Source organism: Telopea speciosissima, chromosome 5 (assembly GCF_018873765.1).
Source record: "Telopea speciosissima isolate NSW1024214 ecotype Mountain lineage chromosome 5, Tspe_v1, whole genome shotgun sequence".
Classification (NCBI taxonomy): domain Eukaryota; kingdom Viridiplantae; phylum Streptophyta; class Magnoliopsida; order Proteales; family Proteaceae; genus Telopea; species Telopea speciosissima.
In genome coordinates this window covers 19124881-19144078 of record NC_057920.1, presented here as the reverse complement: position 1 = coordinate 19144078, position 19198 = coordinate 19124881, and the positions used below count along the sequence as shown (strand labels likewise).

The following is a 19198-nucleotide window of genomic DNA, read 5'->3' as shown; positions in this document are numbered from 1 at the left end:
CTGGATAAGGAATCACAGGTAAGTTATGAAGAACTTAAAACCGCTGAATTTCAAAATCTCTTTCTACCGGAAATTCAAAAAGTTTTTTTGTGCGATAAATAAGTACTCAAGCCTTGGACTAATCTGAATCAACATGATTTGATAAATTGGATAATTTAATTTAAATTTATAAGTTATAGGATGAATGATTTACATTCACTAATATTTTTATTTTTAACTGATCAGAAGGGTGGTATGTAGAATAATTATTGTCTATCGGATTCTAAAAAATATCCTAAGTTTCTTATTAAAAATAAGAAAAATAAGATAGATAAAGAAGTATAAACAAAAGATAGAAACTTTTGGTTTCCCTTTCTGTTTAGTGTAATCACAGGTAAGTTGAAGAACTTAAAACCGCTGAATTGTCACTAAACAGTTATTATGAAAAACAGGGAAATTTTTTTATTTCAAATGGCTCCAAAAATATTTGATCGAAGGCCAGCTATGCTTTGCAAGGACCCAAAGTCAGAGACTATACAAAATGTCAACCGTCTGGAAATTACACAAAATACGAACTCCAGTCTCTTCTAATGTTAGATATTAATGGTCAGGAAACGCTCTACAGATAGAAGTCCAAGGAAAAACTTCTCTTCTGAAGGAAAATGAAACATTCATCCAGTGGCAAGATGAAAATCAGAACATCAGAAAAAGGAATAAAAGAATAAAATTAAAAAGAAAATCTTATGAGAAAGGAAATGATCTTGTATGTTCATCTGATGCAGCAGCAAACTGCAAACCACCAACAGCCCAGGGCTATCAGTTTGGTCAAACTGGACCAAGAAAGAACCAGCAGGCTCAATTTTAAGTCCCCAATGAGTTATATGGGAAATGGGCTAATTATTTGTGTGTTTTCTAATTTTAAAGGGCCAATTCTATAAACCAAAGTATGAGGGATTTGAGTCCAAAACGAGATTGGGTGTTAGTTTTTAATTTCTATTTTCAGTTTTCTACAAGACTTGGATTAGATTGGGTCCATATGAAGTAACTAATTTGGGTTGTTTCTGTTTTGTTAAAGAACTCTTGAAACGGGTTACGTAATTCAAGAATATTTGTTGGGTCAGAGTTCCTTGAGCTGAGTTCAGCCATAACTCTGTCTGATACCGAAATAATGGATATCTAATCACCTAAGGGTTATGAAACAATGCAAACCTGCAATCGTGATCAGTAGAGAAGAAGAGGGGAGAAGATGGAGAAGGAGTAGAGAGATCGATTGGGAGAAGCAGGAAAACTCCCTCACGATTCTAGTTAATTGAATCGTGAGGAGAGGCAATATATTTATAATAACTTAATCACATTACAAGAGTAAATACCTAAACTACCCTTAATACAGAAAATAAACTAGAAACATAAATAAGACATAAATCAAACCAAACACCCCCAGACTACTAATTCTAACCGACATCCTTAACACTCCCCCTCAAGCTGGAGCATAGACATCACCAAGAACCAGCTTGGAACAACCATCCAAGAACTGAGGTCGAAACAAGGCCTTCGTAAACATATCTCCAAGCTGAAACTGTGAACGAACAAAAGGAGTGACAATGAGCTTCTTCTGAACAGCATCTCGAACAAAATGACAATCAACTTCAATGTGTTTGGTCCATTCATGAAAAACAGGATTGTTGGCAATGTAAATAGCAGTTTGGTTATCACAGTACATCTCCATGGACTGATCACTGGAATAACCAAGCTCAATAAGGAACGAACGAATCAACATCAACTCTGCAACAGTATGAGCCATGGCTTTGTATTCAGCCTTAGCACTGGAACGAGCTACAGTCGTCTGTTTCTTACTCTTCCAAGTGACCAAATTTCCTCCAAAGAAGGTACAATAACCTGTGGTCGATCTTCTATCGCCATCAGAACCAGCCCAATCCGCATCAGAGAAGCCAACCAACATTGGTATGACCATGGTGACAATACACTAATCCCTTACCAGGAGCATTTTTTAGGTATCTTAGAATGCAACAGGCAGCATCCCAATGTACTTGCTTAGGGTTCTGCATGAACTGACTAACAACCCGTACAGCAAAGGAGATATCAGGATGAGTAACTGTGAGATAAATAAGTTTACCAACCAGACGTCGATACTGATGTATGTCACCAAACTCTTTGTCATCAGAAGCACCAAACTTGATGTGGGGATCCATAGGAGTATCAATAGGTTTACAACCTAACATCCCTGTCTCATCATGTAAATCAAGGACATACTTTCTCTGGGACAGGCTAAGACCTCGAGAGCAGCGAACAACCTCAATGCCAAGAAAGTACCTGAGGTTATCTAAGTCCTTGATCTGGAAATTATCATGTAAATAAGTCTTCACCTGTGCAATTCCAGAAGCATCATTACCAGTAACAATGATGTCATCAACATATACTGTAAGAATGACCACGTTAGACCCCTGACATCTAACAAAAATAGAGTGATTAGAATAGCACTGAGAAAACCCATAACCAGCCACAATACTGCTGAATTTATCAAACCATGCACGGGGAGACTGTTTCAGTCCATAAATTGCCTTGTGAAGGCGACAAACCCGGACACTATCCTCCCCCTGAGCAACATACCCAGGAGATTGCTCCATATATACCTCCTCTTAGAGATCACCATATAAGAAGGCGTTCTTCACATCCATCTGAAATAGAGGCCAATCAAGATTGACTGCCAAGGAAAGTATGATACGAACAGAATTCAAACGCGCAACCGGAGAGAAGGTCTCAAAATAGTCGACCCCATAGGTCTGTGTAAACCCTTTCGCAACCAAACGGGCCTTGAGCCGTTCCACAGTTCCATCTGGATTGTACTTAACTGTATACACCCAACGACAGTTAACAAGATCTTTACCAGGTGGTAGATCCACTAATGACCAAGTCTTACGAGAGATAAAGGCATCCATCTCCACATCCATAGCATGTTTCCAACCCGGGTGAGACAAGGCAAGGGTATAAGAAGTAGGAACAAAGGTAGAGTGTAAAGTGGTAGCAAAAGTACGATAAGAAGTTGGGAGATGAGCAACAAAAACATAATTTGCCAACGGGTAAAGGGAACTATTTTCAGTACAAATACGAGTACCTTTGCGCAAAGCAATAGGACGGTCATCAACATCTAAAGGAGGATCCGCAGGCAAGAACTCAGCTGGTGGCGGTAGAGGGGCAGCAACAACATTTTGACGCGGCATAGGCGGCGGCTGCTGTTGGGCACGGCGGTGATAGACCTGCAGAGGATTGGCAACTAACAGAAGAGGAGGAACAGTAGTAACAACCGGACCAACAACACCAGTATCAACAGTAAGGTCAATATCACTGGGAGAACCAGGAAAATAAGGAGTATTTTCGAAGAAAGTGACATCAACGGAAACATATTGTTGGTGAGAAACAGGATCAAAACACCGATACCCCTTCTGGGTACGAGAATAACCAAGAAACAGACACTTGATAACCCTAGGAGACAATTTATCAAGGCCAAGGCAAAGAACATGAACAAAACATTGGCAACCAAAAACACGAGGAAGAGAGAAAGCAGCCCGCTCTGGAAAAACAACATTAAAGGGAATTTGATCATGAAGAACTGAGGAAGCCATACGATTAATCAAGAAACAAGGAGTCAACATTGCATCAGCCCAATAGAGTTTAGGAACATTCATATGAAACATTAATGATCTAGTACTGTCTAACAAATGGCGGTTTTTGCGCTCCGCCACACCATTTTGTTGTGGTGTATAAGAGCAACTAGTTTGATGGAGAATGCCATTGTTAGAACAAAAGAAAAAAATCTCATGTTGAACCATTTCCAGAGCATTATCAGTACGTAAAATTTTCAATGAACACCAAATTGGATACGAATTTCATTATAAAATTGTTTGAAAACTGAAACAAACTCAGATCTATCCTTCAAGAGGTATAGCCATGTCATCCGAGAATGATCATCAATAAAACTGATAAAATAACGAAAACCTAATAGACTCTTAACTCTGCATGGACCCCAAATATCAGAATGGACTAACTGAAATAAAGAAGTACTCCTAGACTCTGGACTCAAAGGAAAAACAGTTCGATGATGCTTGCCAAGCTCACAAGCTTCACACTCAATGCGGGAGATAGATTTGCAACTAGGGACCAAATGCCGCAACTTGGATAAGGAAGGATGTCCTAGCCGATAGTGCCAATGTAATAGGGAAATACCAGAAGAAGTAGCAACAGCCGCTGTTGGAGAAGTTGCCAATTCAAAATAATAGAGACCACCCTTCTCATGCCCGCCACCAATCGTCGTCCTCGTTGCGATATCCTGGAAAACACAATGAGATAGATGAAAAGTTATAGAGCAATTTAAAGATTTAGTTAACTGACTAACAGACAAAAGATTAAGAGGCAGCCTAGGTACATGAAGAACATTAGTCAAGGAAAGATTATAAGATAAGGGGATATCCCCATGACCAGTAACAGGAATAAAAGATCCATCGGCAATGGAAATCCGAGATGAAGTAGTAGACTGAGTAAAAGAGGAAAATAAATTAGGCTTAGCAGTCATATGAGAAGATGCACCAGAGTTAATGACCCACGGAGAGGATGAAGAGGCAAAACATGCAGTAGTACCTGAGTGGGCAAGAGTAACCGTAGGAGTAGAAGATGATGCCTCCAGTTGTTGAACTTGTTGTAACAGTTGAGAAACTAGATCACTAGAAGTACCACCACCATCAGTAGGAGACCCATGATTAGTGTTAGAAGGATGCACAGAATCAACCACTCCATCAGAAACTGCGGCATTGACAAACTGCTCTCGAGCCCATTGTGGTTTGCCATGTTTCAGCCAGCATTTTTCAACAGTGTGGTTAGGACGACCATAATGAGAACACCATCGAGAACCAGCATCACTAGAAGATGAACCAGCAGGGTTCGAACCAGCCCCTCGATCACCAGAAACAGCCCCACGGCCACGACCAGCTCCAGAACCACGACCACCTCGAGAAGAGGTACCACCACCACGACTACGCCCTCCAGTAGAAACAAAAAGGGCAGAATTATCCTTAGAGACAGGAGCTGCATCAGATTTGACCATGGAAGGAGAAACAACCCTTTGTATGCGACAGTAAGCTTCATTCATAGACGGGATCTTCTCACCAATCAATAATTGGCTTTTGACTGACTGAAGATCAGAATCTAACCCAGAGAGGAACTTAGCAACAAGAAATTCAAAACGTTGCGCCTTAATCACAGTAGCATCAGTAGATATAGGTTGGTACACATTGAGTTCCTCCCACATGCCCTTCAAAGAGCTGTAGTATTCGCCAAGCAATTTTCCCTCTTGCTTAAAGGAGAAAAACTTTTCATACAAATCATAAATCCGTGAGAGGTTAGTGTCTTGAGAATAGCTCTCCTTGAGTTCTTCCCAAACACCCTTGGCAGTTTTATGAAACATCACGTTGGAGGCTATGGAGGACTCCATGCTATTCCAAAGCCAACAGAGGAGGGTTGCATTCTCAGCCTTCCAATCTTCATATTTATCATCAGTAGAGGCTGGAGGAGTCATAGTAAGGTAGGACATCTTCCGGCGGGCAATAACATATACTTCAAAGGCTTGAGACCAAAGAAGACAGTTCGAAGCACCATTCAACTTGATGGTAGTAATCTGAACATTAAAGTGATCTGTAGGAGGCTTAGAATCAGCCATAATAACCAAGAAGATGATATCACAAAGCTTGGACAGATGCAGCCAACCAATAGAACAGGTTAAGCCAAATCGATTTCAGCCAAAAAACCCAAAAATAGGGCAAAAAACAGGGGATCCGAAAACCCTGAGAGCAGCGGCCAAAAAAAGAAACCAATTTATGGCCAAATAATCTTCAAACAGCAGAGAACAAAGTCCCAGACCAGCAGCCAATGAAGAGAGAATAAAATCCTAGGAGAAACAAAATCGATTTTCACAGGGTTTTTTGGAAAATCGATCTTAAATGGAGGCAGAGAACACTTCAACCATCAAACTTGCAGGCAGTCAAACATTAGCACAGCAGGGAACCCTAGTCCATCATAATATGACTAGGGTTCAGGCAATATAAGGCAGCATATGGTTTCTGTGGACCAGGATAAGAGAGAACCCAGAAATTCCTTCAAAACCGCAGGAGAGGGGAAGATTGTGGATCAGAATTGCTGCTCTGATACCATGAAACAATGCAAACCTGCAATCGTGATCAGTAGAGAAGAAGAGGGAAGAAGATGGAGAAGGAGAAGAGAAGAAGGAAGATGGAGAAGAGAGATCGATTGGGAGAAGCAGGAAAACTCCCTCACGATTCTAATTAATTGAATTGTGAGGAGAGGCAATATATTTATAATAACTTAATCACATTACAAGAGTAAATACCTAAACTACCCTTAATACAGAAAATAAACTAGAAACATAAATAAGACATAAATCAAACCAAACACCCCCAGACTACTAATTCTAACCGACATCCTTAACAAGTTAGGGACTAGAAAAACCCAGAGAGAATCTAGAACCACAGGCAACGAAGAATAATTCAGACTGGAGAAAATCAGATATCAGAAACAAGAATAATTTGATCTCATAGACCAAAGGTGGAGGTATGTTGAAAGTTGAAACAGAACTCAATGATTGGCAGTGATCTGCCAACAGAGCTTGAGATCGATGGATTGAGTTGAAAACTATTTCAACACTAGAAACCTGATTTAAAATCTTAAATGGTTGGGGAAGAAGGATGGGAAAGAGAAGATCTACGCTTCCCACCTAGAAATTGACCAGCATCCCACCAAGGCTGCTGCTGCATCTTACAGGAGCTTTCTGCATTTCACAGAAATAAACGAGTATAAAGCTGAAGTTCTTGTCAATATATATATATATATATATATATATATATATATATATATATATATATATGAACTTAAGAAAATAGACACTAAAAGGGCTGGACCTTGACAATTGTCCAACCTTCTAGAAACAATAAAAAGAAAGCAAATACACTTAACACAAAACCACACACATGTAACTAAAAGAGACTGAACCGTAGGCTCAGTCTAGAACCAAAAACTGGTCCAAAACTTGGACCAATAGTGATTCGCATGGAGCTATCCAAACTGGTTATTTTTCCGACGCATATACTTATGAGTGAACTTGGAATCTGGCATCAGCTATGCATTTGTCCTCGATGAAAGTAAAAGAGACATGTAGCACTTGTATAGATCCGGATTGAATCACTTGAAGTTATCCTCATGTATCCATGTGCAATCAGCCCTTGAATGGCACTTTCACTTGATAAGAAAAGAATGATAGCCTGCACCTTTCCGTGTCATAGTATACTCATCGTCCACCAGATCTTCAATTTCGTCCTCAAGAGGTTTAACAAACTGGGGCATCCTCAAAGCATGCTCAGTGTCGCCCTCATCAAAATGGTGACCCAGATAAAGAGTAAGGTCCGCCATGTTGAAGATGTTGTTTATGGCCATGTCAGAGAGCAGCTCAAGCACATAAGCGTTATGTCCAACTCTCTTCAAAACATTACATGGACCCATTTTACAAGAGGTGCAACATTTGGTACTACGAGAATCTTTCCAGAATGATATGAACCATCGCCATATCTGTAGGCTGAAACTCGAAAAAATGGCAATGACGATCAGCCGAAGCTTTGTATGACTCATTGCTAAGGGCAATACATTGTTGTACATCAGCATGCACCTCAGTGATATGGTGTATAAATTCATCTGCCTCAAACACATGTGCAAGGAAGGGGAACAAGGTCAATAGGTCGTTAAGGCTGAACTCCAAGTCCTATCTTGGAGTATGACCCATTGTCTTGTTCACCGTGTTGGGGAATTGGCCCGGCCATTCAAGAATCTCACATTCCCAAATTTTTCACACCTAAGTTTTGATGATAACAAACACTTGTTTAATATGTATGCAAAGACTTGTAGTTACTCATTGATGCAAGACAACAATCAAGATACTAAACGATTGAGAGTGATGCAGAACCAAGGGTGTACTCAAGGAAGAAAAAGAAGAAGGCTGCTGCCTACCTTGGCAGCCAGCCACGATTTTGAGAAGGCTGCTGCCCAGCAGCAGGCCACGGTTTTGTCTGGGTTGTGTTATGTCTTACTTTTTAGTCTTGTAATAAACCAGTGAACCGGTTGGTTCAATTGGTTGGTCTGGTTTAAGTTATGGTCAGCCATGTAGGCTAAGTTAGTAGCCTAGGATATTTACTTTCTAATTTCATTGTAAGAAGTTAGTTTCTATTTTCATATGTAGTAGGTGTTAAGAGTTAGTAGTTCACATCAGTTTTAGAAACTGATAGTGTCTTGTAACCCAAGTAAGGGGTCAAAGTTGGAAGTTTCTATTTTTGGACCTTCTAATTTTGATCCTTCCTATTTCTTTTCATTGCAATATGTAAAGACAACCCAGGAGGGCAAGCAGCCCATGATTTTGCTATTCAATATTGCTGTCAAGCTGCTGCTTCTACTGAAGTATTCCCTTGGTGTTTGATCCTTGGACAAGGAGCTAGTGTATGATCTAGCTGACTCCTTGCAGTGGGAAACCCAGGAGGTCTCTTCCAGTTGCTGTTCTTCATCCCCTTCAAGTTCTCAAATCATTAGAAGCCTCACCCCTTCAACTGAGCTGCTCTCCTGCTTCCCAACCTACTGTTTTAAGGTTACTTTCTATTTTTGAGCCTAACCTTCTACTTCCTTTCCCTCAACCCCCTGTCCAATCTAGCCATTACTTTTCTTCAATCTTTTGAGCTCACCTTTCCCCCTCCAAGACCCCCACACGATCCAAGTTTCAGCCTCATCTGCCCAGCAGATTGGCTGCTATTGGATTTCTCCCCAATTCCCAGTTTTCCTGGCCTTTTAGTGAAATCAGCAGAGGGGAAACCTGCTGTTTTACAGAATTTTGTTTAACCATTTTAGTCCCCTATGTTTCAGTCCCATTCCATCACCTTACCCTAACCCTAGAACAATCCCTTAACCCATCTGAGTATTCCAGCCCTATTTCCATTAACCTAAGTAACTCCCTGATTTCAGATCCTGTTTTGGGACTGGTTGAACTTTCAATCCTGTCCTACATTAGAGAGTAACAAAACTTGAAGAAGAACCAAGCTTATTAAGTCAAACAAAGATCATGGTCAACACAAGTCAAGCCAAGGCAAAGCCTCAAGACAAGACACAAGATTCAAGACAAGATACAAGTTTGAAGTCAAGGCAAAAAGTCAAGACACTCAAAGACCGAAGACGAAGCTTCAAGACATGCTCATGTGCATCAAGACTATTCAAGACATGCTTGTGTACATCAAGACTGTCTTAGAACACTTACACACACTTGTATTGCATACTTGCATATTCATATGAACATAGACCTAGATAGACCCTAGGTGATGCACCATATAAAAGCTCAAAAGACCATTGGTGTAAAAGCCCCAAAAAACTCAAACCAAAACTAGCAAAACGGAGGTGTTTTTGCACCAACTGGTCTGACTGGTTAATGGCAATGTGCACTGGCCGTAACCGGCTGCACAGGGTTGATATCCGGTCTGACCGGTTGGCCCAACCGGCTGGAGAATATTCAGCCGGTTGTCCAATGGCTCTTCCAACCGGTCCAGCTGGTTCATGAACATGCCGACCGATAGACCCAAAATATGACCTTTTTTACCATTTGAAATTCAAATTTCTCACATTTTTAACTATAAATAGGCCACTAAGGGACAAACTCAATACAGCATTTGAGGTATTGAATACTCATCATTTGAGAACTTTTATTGGAGTTGTTTTGTTCTTTATTTATTCATTTGAGTTGAGCGCCACCATTATAAGATTTAGATTTCAAATCAACTCAACCATTGAAGGCTTGCAATGGAGTGTTTGAATCATCTCATCAAAGAAGTGTTGAGATAGTGTTCAATTTGTGCACACATGCAGTCATATCATTTTACACACGGAGTATTCTCCGAAATAGGTACTATCCTTCCTTTACTCGTTGGTTTATATTTTGAATCTTAGTGTTGACCTAAGAGTTGGTAGACCTCTTGATCAAAGTGTGCATCATCCTGGACTGCACTTAGGTGATTGCACGGATCCTCTCATCCATAAAAGATTTGTACGTAAATCCTCTTATCCATAAAAGATTTGTGAACGGATCCTCTTATCCTTATAAGAAACAGTGAATGATTCTCTTGTCCTGTAACAAGATTTTTGTAAAGATGTTGTTTCTCATCTACTATATTGAAGGAAACATCTAGTTGAATTCTCTCAAGTGTTGAGAGTAGTGGGCGTAGACTATTGGGGTCGAGCCACTATAAATTACTTGCCTCTTGTGGTTGTTTTACTTGCTTTTTGTGGCTGTTTTGGGCAATATATTTTATAAAAATTACCCAACCCACTAGATACAACCTATTCACCCCCCCCCCTCTCTAGGTTGTTTCACACACCGAGCTATTGTATATGCACTCAGATATATCAAGGATAGATGACTAGGTCTCCTCATAGTCACGTACAAGGAAACACAAGAGATTGCCAAAACTCGGATTCACAACCTCCGTCTAACCATCCATCTACGGGTAAAAAGCCATAAAAAACTACAACTTTGTGTTTGTCTTCATCCATAGTGTCTTCATGAACTTTATGTCTCTGACTCTCTGTTGGATACTATCAACTCAGGCAGCCCATGTCAATGCACAACCTCCTTAAAGAATATGATTGCTATGTTACTGGCATCATTTTTCTTGCGACATGGGATAAAAAGAGGCATCTTTGAGAAACTATCGACCACCATCGTGCTTTTCCCGTGTGGTGGGTAGGTCAAGTACAAAATCCATGCTAATATGAACCCATGATGTGTGAGGAACAGGCAGCAGGGAGTACAAACCGATGTTCTGCAGGTTAGAGCTGCAATAATTAATGCAGCCGCAAACCACCAGCATACCAAAGCCATCAATTGCTTCCTACTGGCCCAAGAATGGGACAAAAGGCTCAATTTTCCCCAATGGTTTATATGGACCATGGGCTAGGGTATTCTATTGTAAAGGGTCAATTCTATAAGCCCAAGTATGAGGAATTTGAGCCCTATATGATATTCGATGTTAGTTTCTAATTATTATTTTCCATTTTCAAGAAGATTTAGGTTAGATTGGGTCCATATTGTGTTACTAATTTGGATTGTTTCTGTTTTGTTAAAAAACTGTTGAATCTGGTTTTAGAAACTCTAGAAGTTCTAGAAAATTTTTATTTCAGATTCCTTGGTTCTCAAGTTAAGGAATTTAGGAAAGTTTCTAGTTGTGAGTAGTATTAAGAATAGAAAATTGAGGGATTAGTGAATCTATACATTCGTGGTCTGATATGCTACGTAATTGGCTTTAACCCTTTGGGTTCTATGATGATTCAGAGCTGCCTGCTATGGTGATTCAGTAGGATCCCTGTTGTGATGATTCAGTAGGATCCCTAGTGGTGATTCCAGGAACCCTTGGTGGTGATTCTAAGGTAGGGTATGGGTGGTGATTACAGCCTTGCAGATCAAGTGGTGACTTTTAATCATATCCTTCTTTCTTATCATTTCTTTTATTTCTTTTCTTTCCTACAGTTGTATATCAGTTTCAGTTCATCGAGTTATTTGTTTCTTTCATTCTATCCTATACATGTGATCCCGTTGCAAACTGATCTCCCACTCATAGTTGTCAAGGCATCGCCTAGGTGCCAGGAGCCTTGGTCGCCTTCAGTCTAGGGCACCCTCCAACGCCTTAGGTCACCTAGACGCCATGACAACTATAATCCCCTAGCATACACCAGTTCAAGGTTAGCATTGCATTTATATCATAGTTGTCAAGGCGACTAGGTGACCTAAGGCATTGGAGGAACGCCTAGGAAGTAGGAACCTAGGTGACAAGGTGCCAACCTAGGCATCACCTAAGCACCCAAGGCGTGCAGTATATGTTATATAGCAATGATAACGTTATATAATTATACTTATATGAAATATAGAAGAATATCAATGCAATATGATATAATTATGCTAGTAATGACCTAATATGAGAAAACCAACATATAATAAATAAACATAAGATATAATATAGGCATATTCATCAAAAAACAAAGCAATAAACATACATCAACGTAAACTCGTTAAGTGCCAAAAAATTGATTAATATAAGCCATGCTATATCACAAGGCCAAATATAACACTGGGGTAAAGAAATTCTTTGTTACCCAAATTCAACACTAGGGCAAGAGATTCTTTTTCTTTTTGACTTACTTTGGTGGAGCTGTTCCAGATAAAAATCCAGCAGTGTACTGTGTAATTAGTTGACTTAAAGAATTGCAGTATAGCACCACTCAAAGATACTCCAAAGAATATTGATAAAAAGGTGACACACAATAGGCATCAACATTCAACACCAGTTTCCATGGAACTAAATCTTGGTCAAAATTGCAAGTTTCGGCCAGTTTTGACCATATTTCGTATATTTTTGTGGATTTGACCAAAAAATATCAAGTTTTGACCAGCCCAATTTCGACCAAAAAATTTCAAGTTCTGACCAGTTTTAGTGATTTCGACTAGTTTCAACCAGCCCATGACATTTTGAGTTTGGCCGAGAAAAATACCAAGTTTCGGTCGAAACCTGGGAAATCTCGGTTTCGGCCAGGGTACATGGTTCAAGAACTCGGTTTCAGTACTGGTTTCGCCCAGCAAAAAAACAGAGTTGGCCGAGATCTCGGCGAGTTGGTGCATTTTTTTTTTTAAACTCGAAGGCTGGTTTCGGTGGGTTTTAGACCTATTTTAGGCCATTTAAACACAACGGTACTACCAGATTTTGCAAAAACAAAATCCAAATAGGAGTTGCACTTCGGACCCTAAGTTGGTATGCGACAGCGTTTGAAATACCCTACTCTACACATAATTTAGTAATAGAAAGCAATCAAAGCATTCAATTAATGTAAAACAACTTAAATAAGCATTAGAAAGGTAAAGTAGGGTATTTTATATCAATCTTAACATATATGATATACATCAAGTCATAGATCGGCCAAAGTTATGTAACATATATTAAATTGACATGATTTCACCAAGATTTGAACAAAATTTTTTTTTTTTTGAAAAAAAAAAAAGATTTGGGAAAAAAATGGTTTACCTTCAAAATTTCTATAAGTTTGAGATGATTTGTAACAAATCTTGCAAGTTGATGCAAGTAGGATGCTAATTGACGTCTTCGAAAAATTTTCCGTCGAAAGAAGGTGGCAAAAGCTCAAAAATCAGCTCACCACTGGTTTCCCAGTCGAGTTTTTGTCGAGATCTCGACTGTCTCGGTCGAGATCTTTCCCCTTTTAAATATGGGTTTGGTCCACATCTCGATTGAACCGAGATCTCATTCAAGTCCATATAACTTTGTATTTCGCCTCCCATCTCGACTCGCTAATTGAAAAAAAAGGAATTTTAAGCGAGATCTCGTTGAGTTCTTGAACCATGCTAGGGTCAAAACTGGCCTCGAAACCAAGATTTAGAACCTTGCCACTGTCAAAATCAAGGCTTGGACCTCCAATGCATGATGTTACAGCATTAGTGAAGCAACTGCATCATATCAAGGCAACATTACAACAACAACATGTCAACAACAACATAGTCTTATCCCAACTAATGGGGTTGGCTACATGGATCCTTGCTCTCCAGTCAGCTGTATTCGAAATCATACATGATACGAGGCCTAAGCTAAGCATGTCTTTCCTAACCACTTCTCCTATGGTTATTTTAGGCCTGCCCCTGGCTCTATTAGTTCCCTCAATCTGAATCAAATTGCTCCTTCGTACCATAGTTGTCAAGGCGTCCAGGCACCATAGTCGACTTGGGCACCTTGGACACCTTGGCCGCCTAACTGGTACCGCCTTAACTTTGGACCTCTCCAACGAATTAGGTCGCCGAGCCGCCATGACAACTATGCTCCATACTAGGGCATCCCAAGGCCTCCGTTGAACACAGTCATGCCATCTCAAATGACTCTCCCGAAGCTTATCATGAATCGGAGCTACTCCCAACCCAGCTCTAATATGGTCATTCCTTACTTTATTCTTCCTAGTTTTGCCACACATCCATCTCAACATCCTCATCTCCGTTACACTTAGTTTATTTATATGACACTTCTTAACCGCCCATCATCCCGCACCATACATCATACGGTCGTATGACAATCCTATAAAATTTTCTTTAAGCTTTAAAGGAATACACTGATCACACAGCACTCTAGACGCACCTCTCTACTTCACCCATCCTATTGTAATTCTTTAGGCATCATCATCCTCTATGTTACCTTCTTTATTTATGAATTATGATTGAGCCCAAGTATCCAAAGTAGTTACTTTGTAGAATCTCCTTATCCTCAATATTCACTAACTCATTATCCATCCTACTGTGGCTAAAGTTAATCACCATATATTGCGTCTTAGTTCTACTTTTAAGACCTTTTGATTACATGGTTGATCTCCATATCTCTAACTTGGCATTAATCCTTGCTTTTGTCTCATCCACCAAAACAACATCGTCCACAAAAAGCATGCACCGAGGAACCTCATCTTGTATGCCTCTGGTTAAGTCATCCATGATAAGGCAAACAAATAACGGCTAAGACTGATCCTTGATGTAACCCAATTGTAATTGGGAATTCACTACCTTGACCACCCCCCATAGATCTTACACTAGTCACCACACCATCATGCATATCTTTAATTTTGTCCACATATTTACATGACACCTTTCTCTTCTCTAGTATATTCCAGATTAACTCTCTAGGAACTCTGTCATACGATTTTTCAAGGTCTCCAATCTTTCCATGAGTCTCCTAAGCAAGAAAATAGCTTCCATCGTGAATCTTCCTGGCATAAAACCAAATTGGTTCTCTGAAATAGTAGTTTCCTTTCTCAGGTGTGTTTCAATCACCCTCTCTCATAACTTCATCGTATAACCAATTAATTTTATGCCACTATAGTTATTGTAGTTCTGAATATCACCTTTACTTTTGTAAATCTGAACCACGATGCTTATCCTCCATTCATCTGGCATTTAATGGTCGTTATCTTGTTAAACAGCTTAGTTAGCCAAAATAGCCCACACATTCCTACGCTCTTCCACAATTCAATAGGGACCCCGTTTGGGCCAATGAGCCTTGCCTACTTTCATCTTTCTTAAAGCTTCTTTTACTTCAGACACCCTAATTTTGCGTATATATCTACGCTATGTGGTGTCAAGATAAGTAATGTTGTCTTCCGGTGCCCTTTTACTTGAGAAGTCTTCATTAAGTAGGCTGTAAAAAACTTTTTCCATCTCTCCTTAATGTCCTCATCCTTTATTAGTACTCCACCATCCTCACTTTTAATACATCTAGCATGGTCAAAATCTCTGCTCTTCCTTTCTCTCATTTTAGCTATATTGTAGATAGTTTTTTCTCCATCCTTTGTGCTCAGTTTATTATAAAGATCATCATATTTCTTCGCCCTAGCTTTTCCCACAATTTTCTCAGCTTCGTTTCTGGCTAATATATATCTTTTTAGGTCCTCCACGGCTCCACCTTTTCAGTCCTTTGCCATGTCTTAAAACTAGCTTTCTTAGTCTTAATGGCTGCTTGGACTTCATCATCCCACATTCCCATGACCAAGTCTCCCTAGGGGCATAACGTGTACCTTTCAATTCCCCTAGCACCTCTTTAGCCACATTTTTAATACATGTCGTCATCTCATCCCACATCGTAATAGTGTCTCCCTCGAAGTCACACTTTCCTTGTTTGACCACTTGATTAGTAAATGAGTTCAAGGAATCTCCTTTTAATCTCCACCACCAAATAGGCTCTCCTATCTTATGCTTTTGCGTTATGAGGCACATATCCAGGGCCACCAATCTATGTTGAGTGGTTAGGCTCTCCCTAGGTATAACCTTACAGTCCTTACAAAACAATCAGTCGAACCTTCTTGTTAGGAAGAAATCTATTTGGTTGATATGGTGCCCACTTTTGTAAGTAACTAAACGATCCTCTCTCTTTTCGAAAAAAGGGTTCACAATGGATAAATCATAAGCTACTGCAAAGTCTGAAATTGAGACCCCCTCATTCCTTTTTGCAAATCCATGGCCCCAATGTATAACTCCATAACCTCTAATATCTCTCCCAACGTGTCCATTCAGATCACCTCCTATAATAATCTTTTTCCCTTGATTAAAACGTACTAATCCATCCATATGTTTTGGATATGTTCCCAAAACGGTAACTTACTACTTTCATCCAATCCTACTTGCGGTGTGTAAACGTTAATTATTTTGACAACCTCTTTGTCCAACACAAGCTTGATGAATATAATCCTATCTCCAATTCTTTTAACATCCACCACATCATTCTTTAGTTTTTGCCCACTACTATACCAACTCCACTTCTATTACTTTGATCTCTTGTATACCAAAGTTTAAAGTTATCCAACACCTTAACCTTTTTTTCCCATTCCATCTAGTCTCTTGAATACAGGCAATATTAATCATTCTTTTCCTCATAACATCTATCAACTCTAGGCTCGTTCCTTAAGGATCTAATGTTCCAAGATGCTAATCTAATCTTACGCTTTTGGACTATATTCTTACCTCGTACTTGTCCACTGTACGAGAGCCTTCACCTACTTGACACCGCATTTGGGCAACGACGCGGTGCATCGCGTACAGAGAACGCCCTAGCAAAAAGTCAATAGGACATAATACTAAAATAGTAAAGTACTCATGAAAAAGGATCCATGCAAAAGATGACTGGCTGAATATATTAAGGTGCCGGTTGCCTACCAGACGCATATCAAGGCAACATTGTAATAGCATAATACTACTTCAGAATAGTAATATAAGATTCCAGACAGTATCTGGGAGTTTATGACATTATTCAAAGGTGAGGGAGAGCATGTTGTCCTTACTTTGTTCAAACCAATAACCCGTCAAAACATATTAATTTTTGCATAATATGCATACATACTACAATATAGAGAAGTACATATCGTATCACGTATTTTCAAATACATTGAGAATTATAATATAGTGAAAATTCTGCATACTTTATTTAAAACTCGAGCCGTATTAGTCATGTACATATCTCAATGACTATAACAATGTATATGCATCCCACACTATGCTTTTCCTGTCCTCGAATTTGCTACTACAGGCCAAACTATTGCTTTATTCAGAACATCCACGTTGATGTTGACCCACCAGGATTCGTGCAATAAGAGAGAGCAACATGGCTTCTTGAATCATAGGTTTAAAAAATAGAAAAGTGGCAAAAAAGGACTTCTAAAACCGCTTTGACGTGACAAATATACTAACATGCATTAATAAAACTGCTTCTCTTGAGTAAATAAGAGAGGGAGCCCACTCTTGGTTCACTTTTCGAAGCAAATAACAACAGCAGCAGGTCATTGCTTGGATTCATAGAGAAAGGAATCATTAACAGGATCATCATTGGGGCAAAATGGAATTTATATTTCTTATTATGATTAGAAGTAACACATAATTATTTACCATTATATACAGCTACCTTAGGATCATTACTCCAGAAATTTACCTGAACTAGGTTTTTGGCTTCTTCACCGACATCTCCACAGAGAAAAGTTGCTGACGTATCACCATGAAAACCCTGCATATGAAAGCCAGTCACACATCAACAAATGGAATCTTGAGAATAGAAGAAAGCAGTAGAACATATGTTAAGATAATACTACTAACATCTAGGTGATCAAGCAAATTACTAATCTAACAGCTGCATTTATTAAATAATATTAACTAAGAAATAAAAAAGTCATTGCCAACTCCAATATACACTTTTGATGCTAGGTTGGCCTCATCTCATATACAATGTTCAGGATTTTCGCAACTTTGGTCAAAACAAAATGGCCTGCAACTCATTAGGAATATAATATTTCAACTGAAACTTTCTGCTTTCAGTCAAAATCTGGGTATGTTTCGGGTTTCGCTTTTGTACCGACCGAAGCGTTACATTCTTTTGATATAAAATCCAAGTTTCAATCAAAATGGGTTATTGTTTCGACCTATTTCGGTGGTTTCGAGCTACTTTGACATACAGTGCTAGAAAACCCCTTTTTTTTTGGGGGGGGGGGTGGTTTGGCCAAATCACCTGTAAATCTTAGTGGAACATATTGGGGACTTCTACAACACATCTACAGCGACGATTTGGTGCATTTGAGTGAGATTTGTTGAAGATTCAAACTTTGAGGTAAACCTTTTTTTCCTTAAGTTAATTTTTGCAAAAAAAGGGATAAATATTAGTGGTTGGGCTTCAATTTTTTATATATTAGATATCGTAGGGCGATCTACGACTCCACAAAGTCAGATTTTCTGTTTTAAAATTATTCTTTAAATTTTTCAGTTTAAAAATAGATTTTCTTTAAATAAAAAATTGAAAGAAAAAAAATACGGTTAATGTACATTGTTGAGACTCAATTTCATATATGTTAGACAACGTTGGCCGATCTATGGCTTCACAGCGTCGCTCTATTCTCTGATGAAAATATTTATTAAATTTTGTAAAATGAGAAAAATAATTTGGAAAATTCAAAATATAAAGACATATCTTTTTTTTTTGTTTGAAAAATCATGAAAATTTCCGAAAGTATTGTTTTTGTCTTTTCATCTCAAAATGGTGATTGATGTGTTGTTCCATACTTAATTTTGGTTGATTAGGGTATTATTAATTTTAAAATTTATAAAAATTAATTTTTATTAGGAAAAATATAAGAGTTAAGTAAAAATTAGGAAATACCTTTATTGTTAACAGATTTTTAATTGATGCAGAAAAATTAATAATGTGGCACTTTTTGTTGCAACAGTGTAAGAAGAGTACTTCATGGCTGGCTCTAGGAGGAGATGGGGAAACATACCATGAAGGTATGGTGTACCCATTGAAAATGATAAAAAATCACAACACAACTATTCTGAGAAGAAAATTATGGGAGGTGGGGCCACTAGACTGAAGTGGCATTTGGCAGGTGTATTCATGAAGGGAGGAATGAGGAAATTTAAATAAGCAAAAGGCAAAGGAAGAATTTGATGAGGAGTGATAGAGAGACGGCCATGAGCAGGGGATGACTCTGATTTTAATAGTGATGAAGACTGCATGCTTGCTGATGTGGAGAGAAAGGTAGAGGCAAG

The 19198-nt window shown here is 39.0% G+C and overlaps 1 protein-coding gene and 1 long non-coding RNA gene across 4 annotated transcripts in view; one reads left to right on the top strand and one right to left on the bottom strand.

Annotated features, from left to right (window-relative positions):
• The window catches only part of LOC122661281 (methionine aminopeptidase 1D, chloroplastic/mitochondrial), a 112602-nt gene that overhangs the window by 51069 nt on the left and 42335 nt on the right, over positions 1-19198 (bottom strand). For all 3 annotated transcript variants that reach the window (XM_043856634.1, XM_043856636.1, XM_043856635.1), the window contains one exon: positions 17595-17666. In XM_043856634.1, the coding sequence (XP_043712569.1) occupies positions 17595-17666 (72 nt within the window). The remainder of the gene's footprint in view (positions 1-17594; positions 17667-19198) is intronic.
• Positions 60-19074, top strand: LOC122661283. Its single transcript, XR_006332856.1, has 3 exons — positions 60-278; positions 13304-13308; positions 19061-19074. It is a non-coding gene; the product is annotated as an uncharacterized LOC122661283 (long non-coding RNA).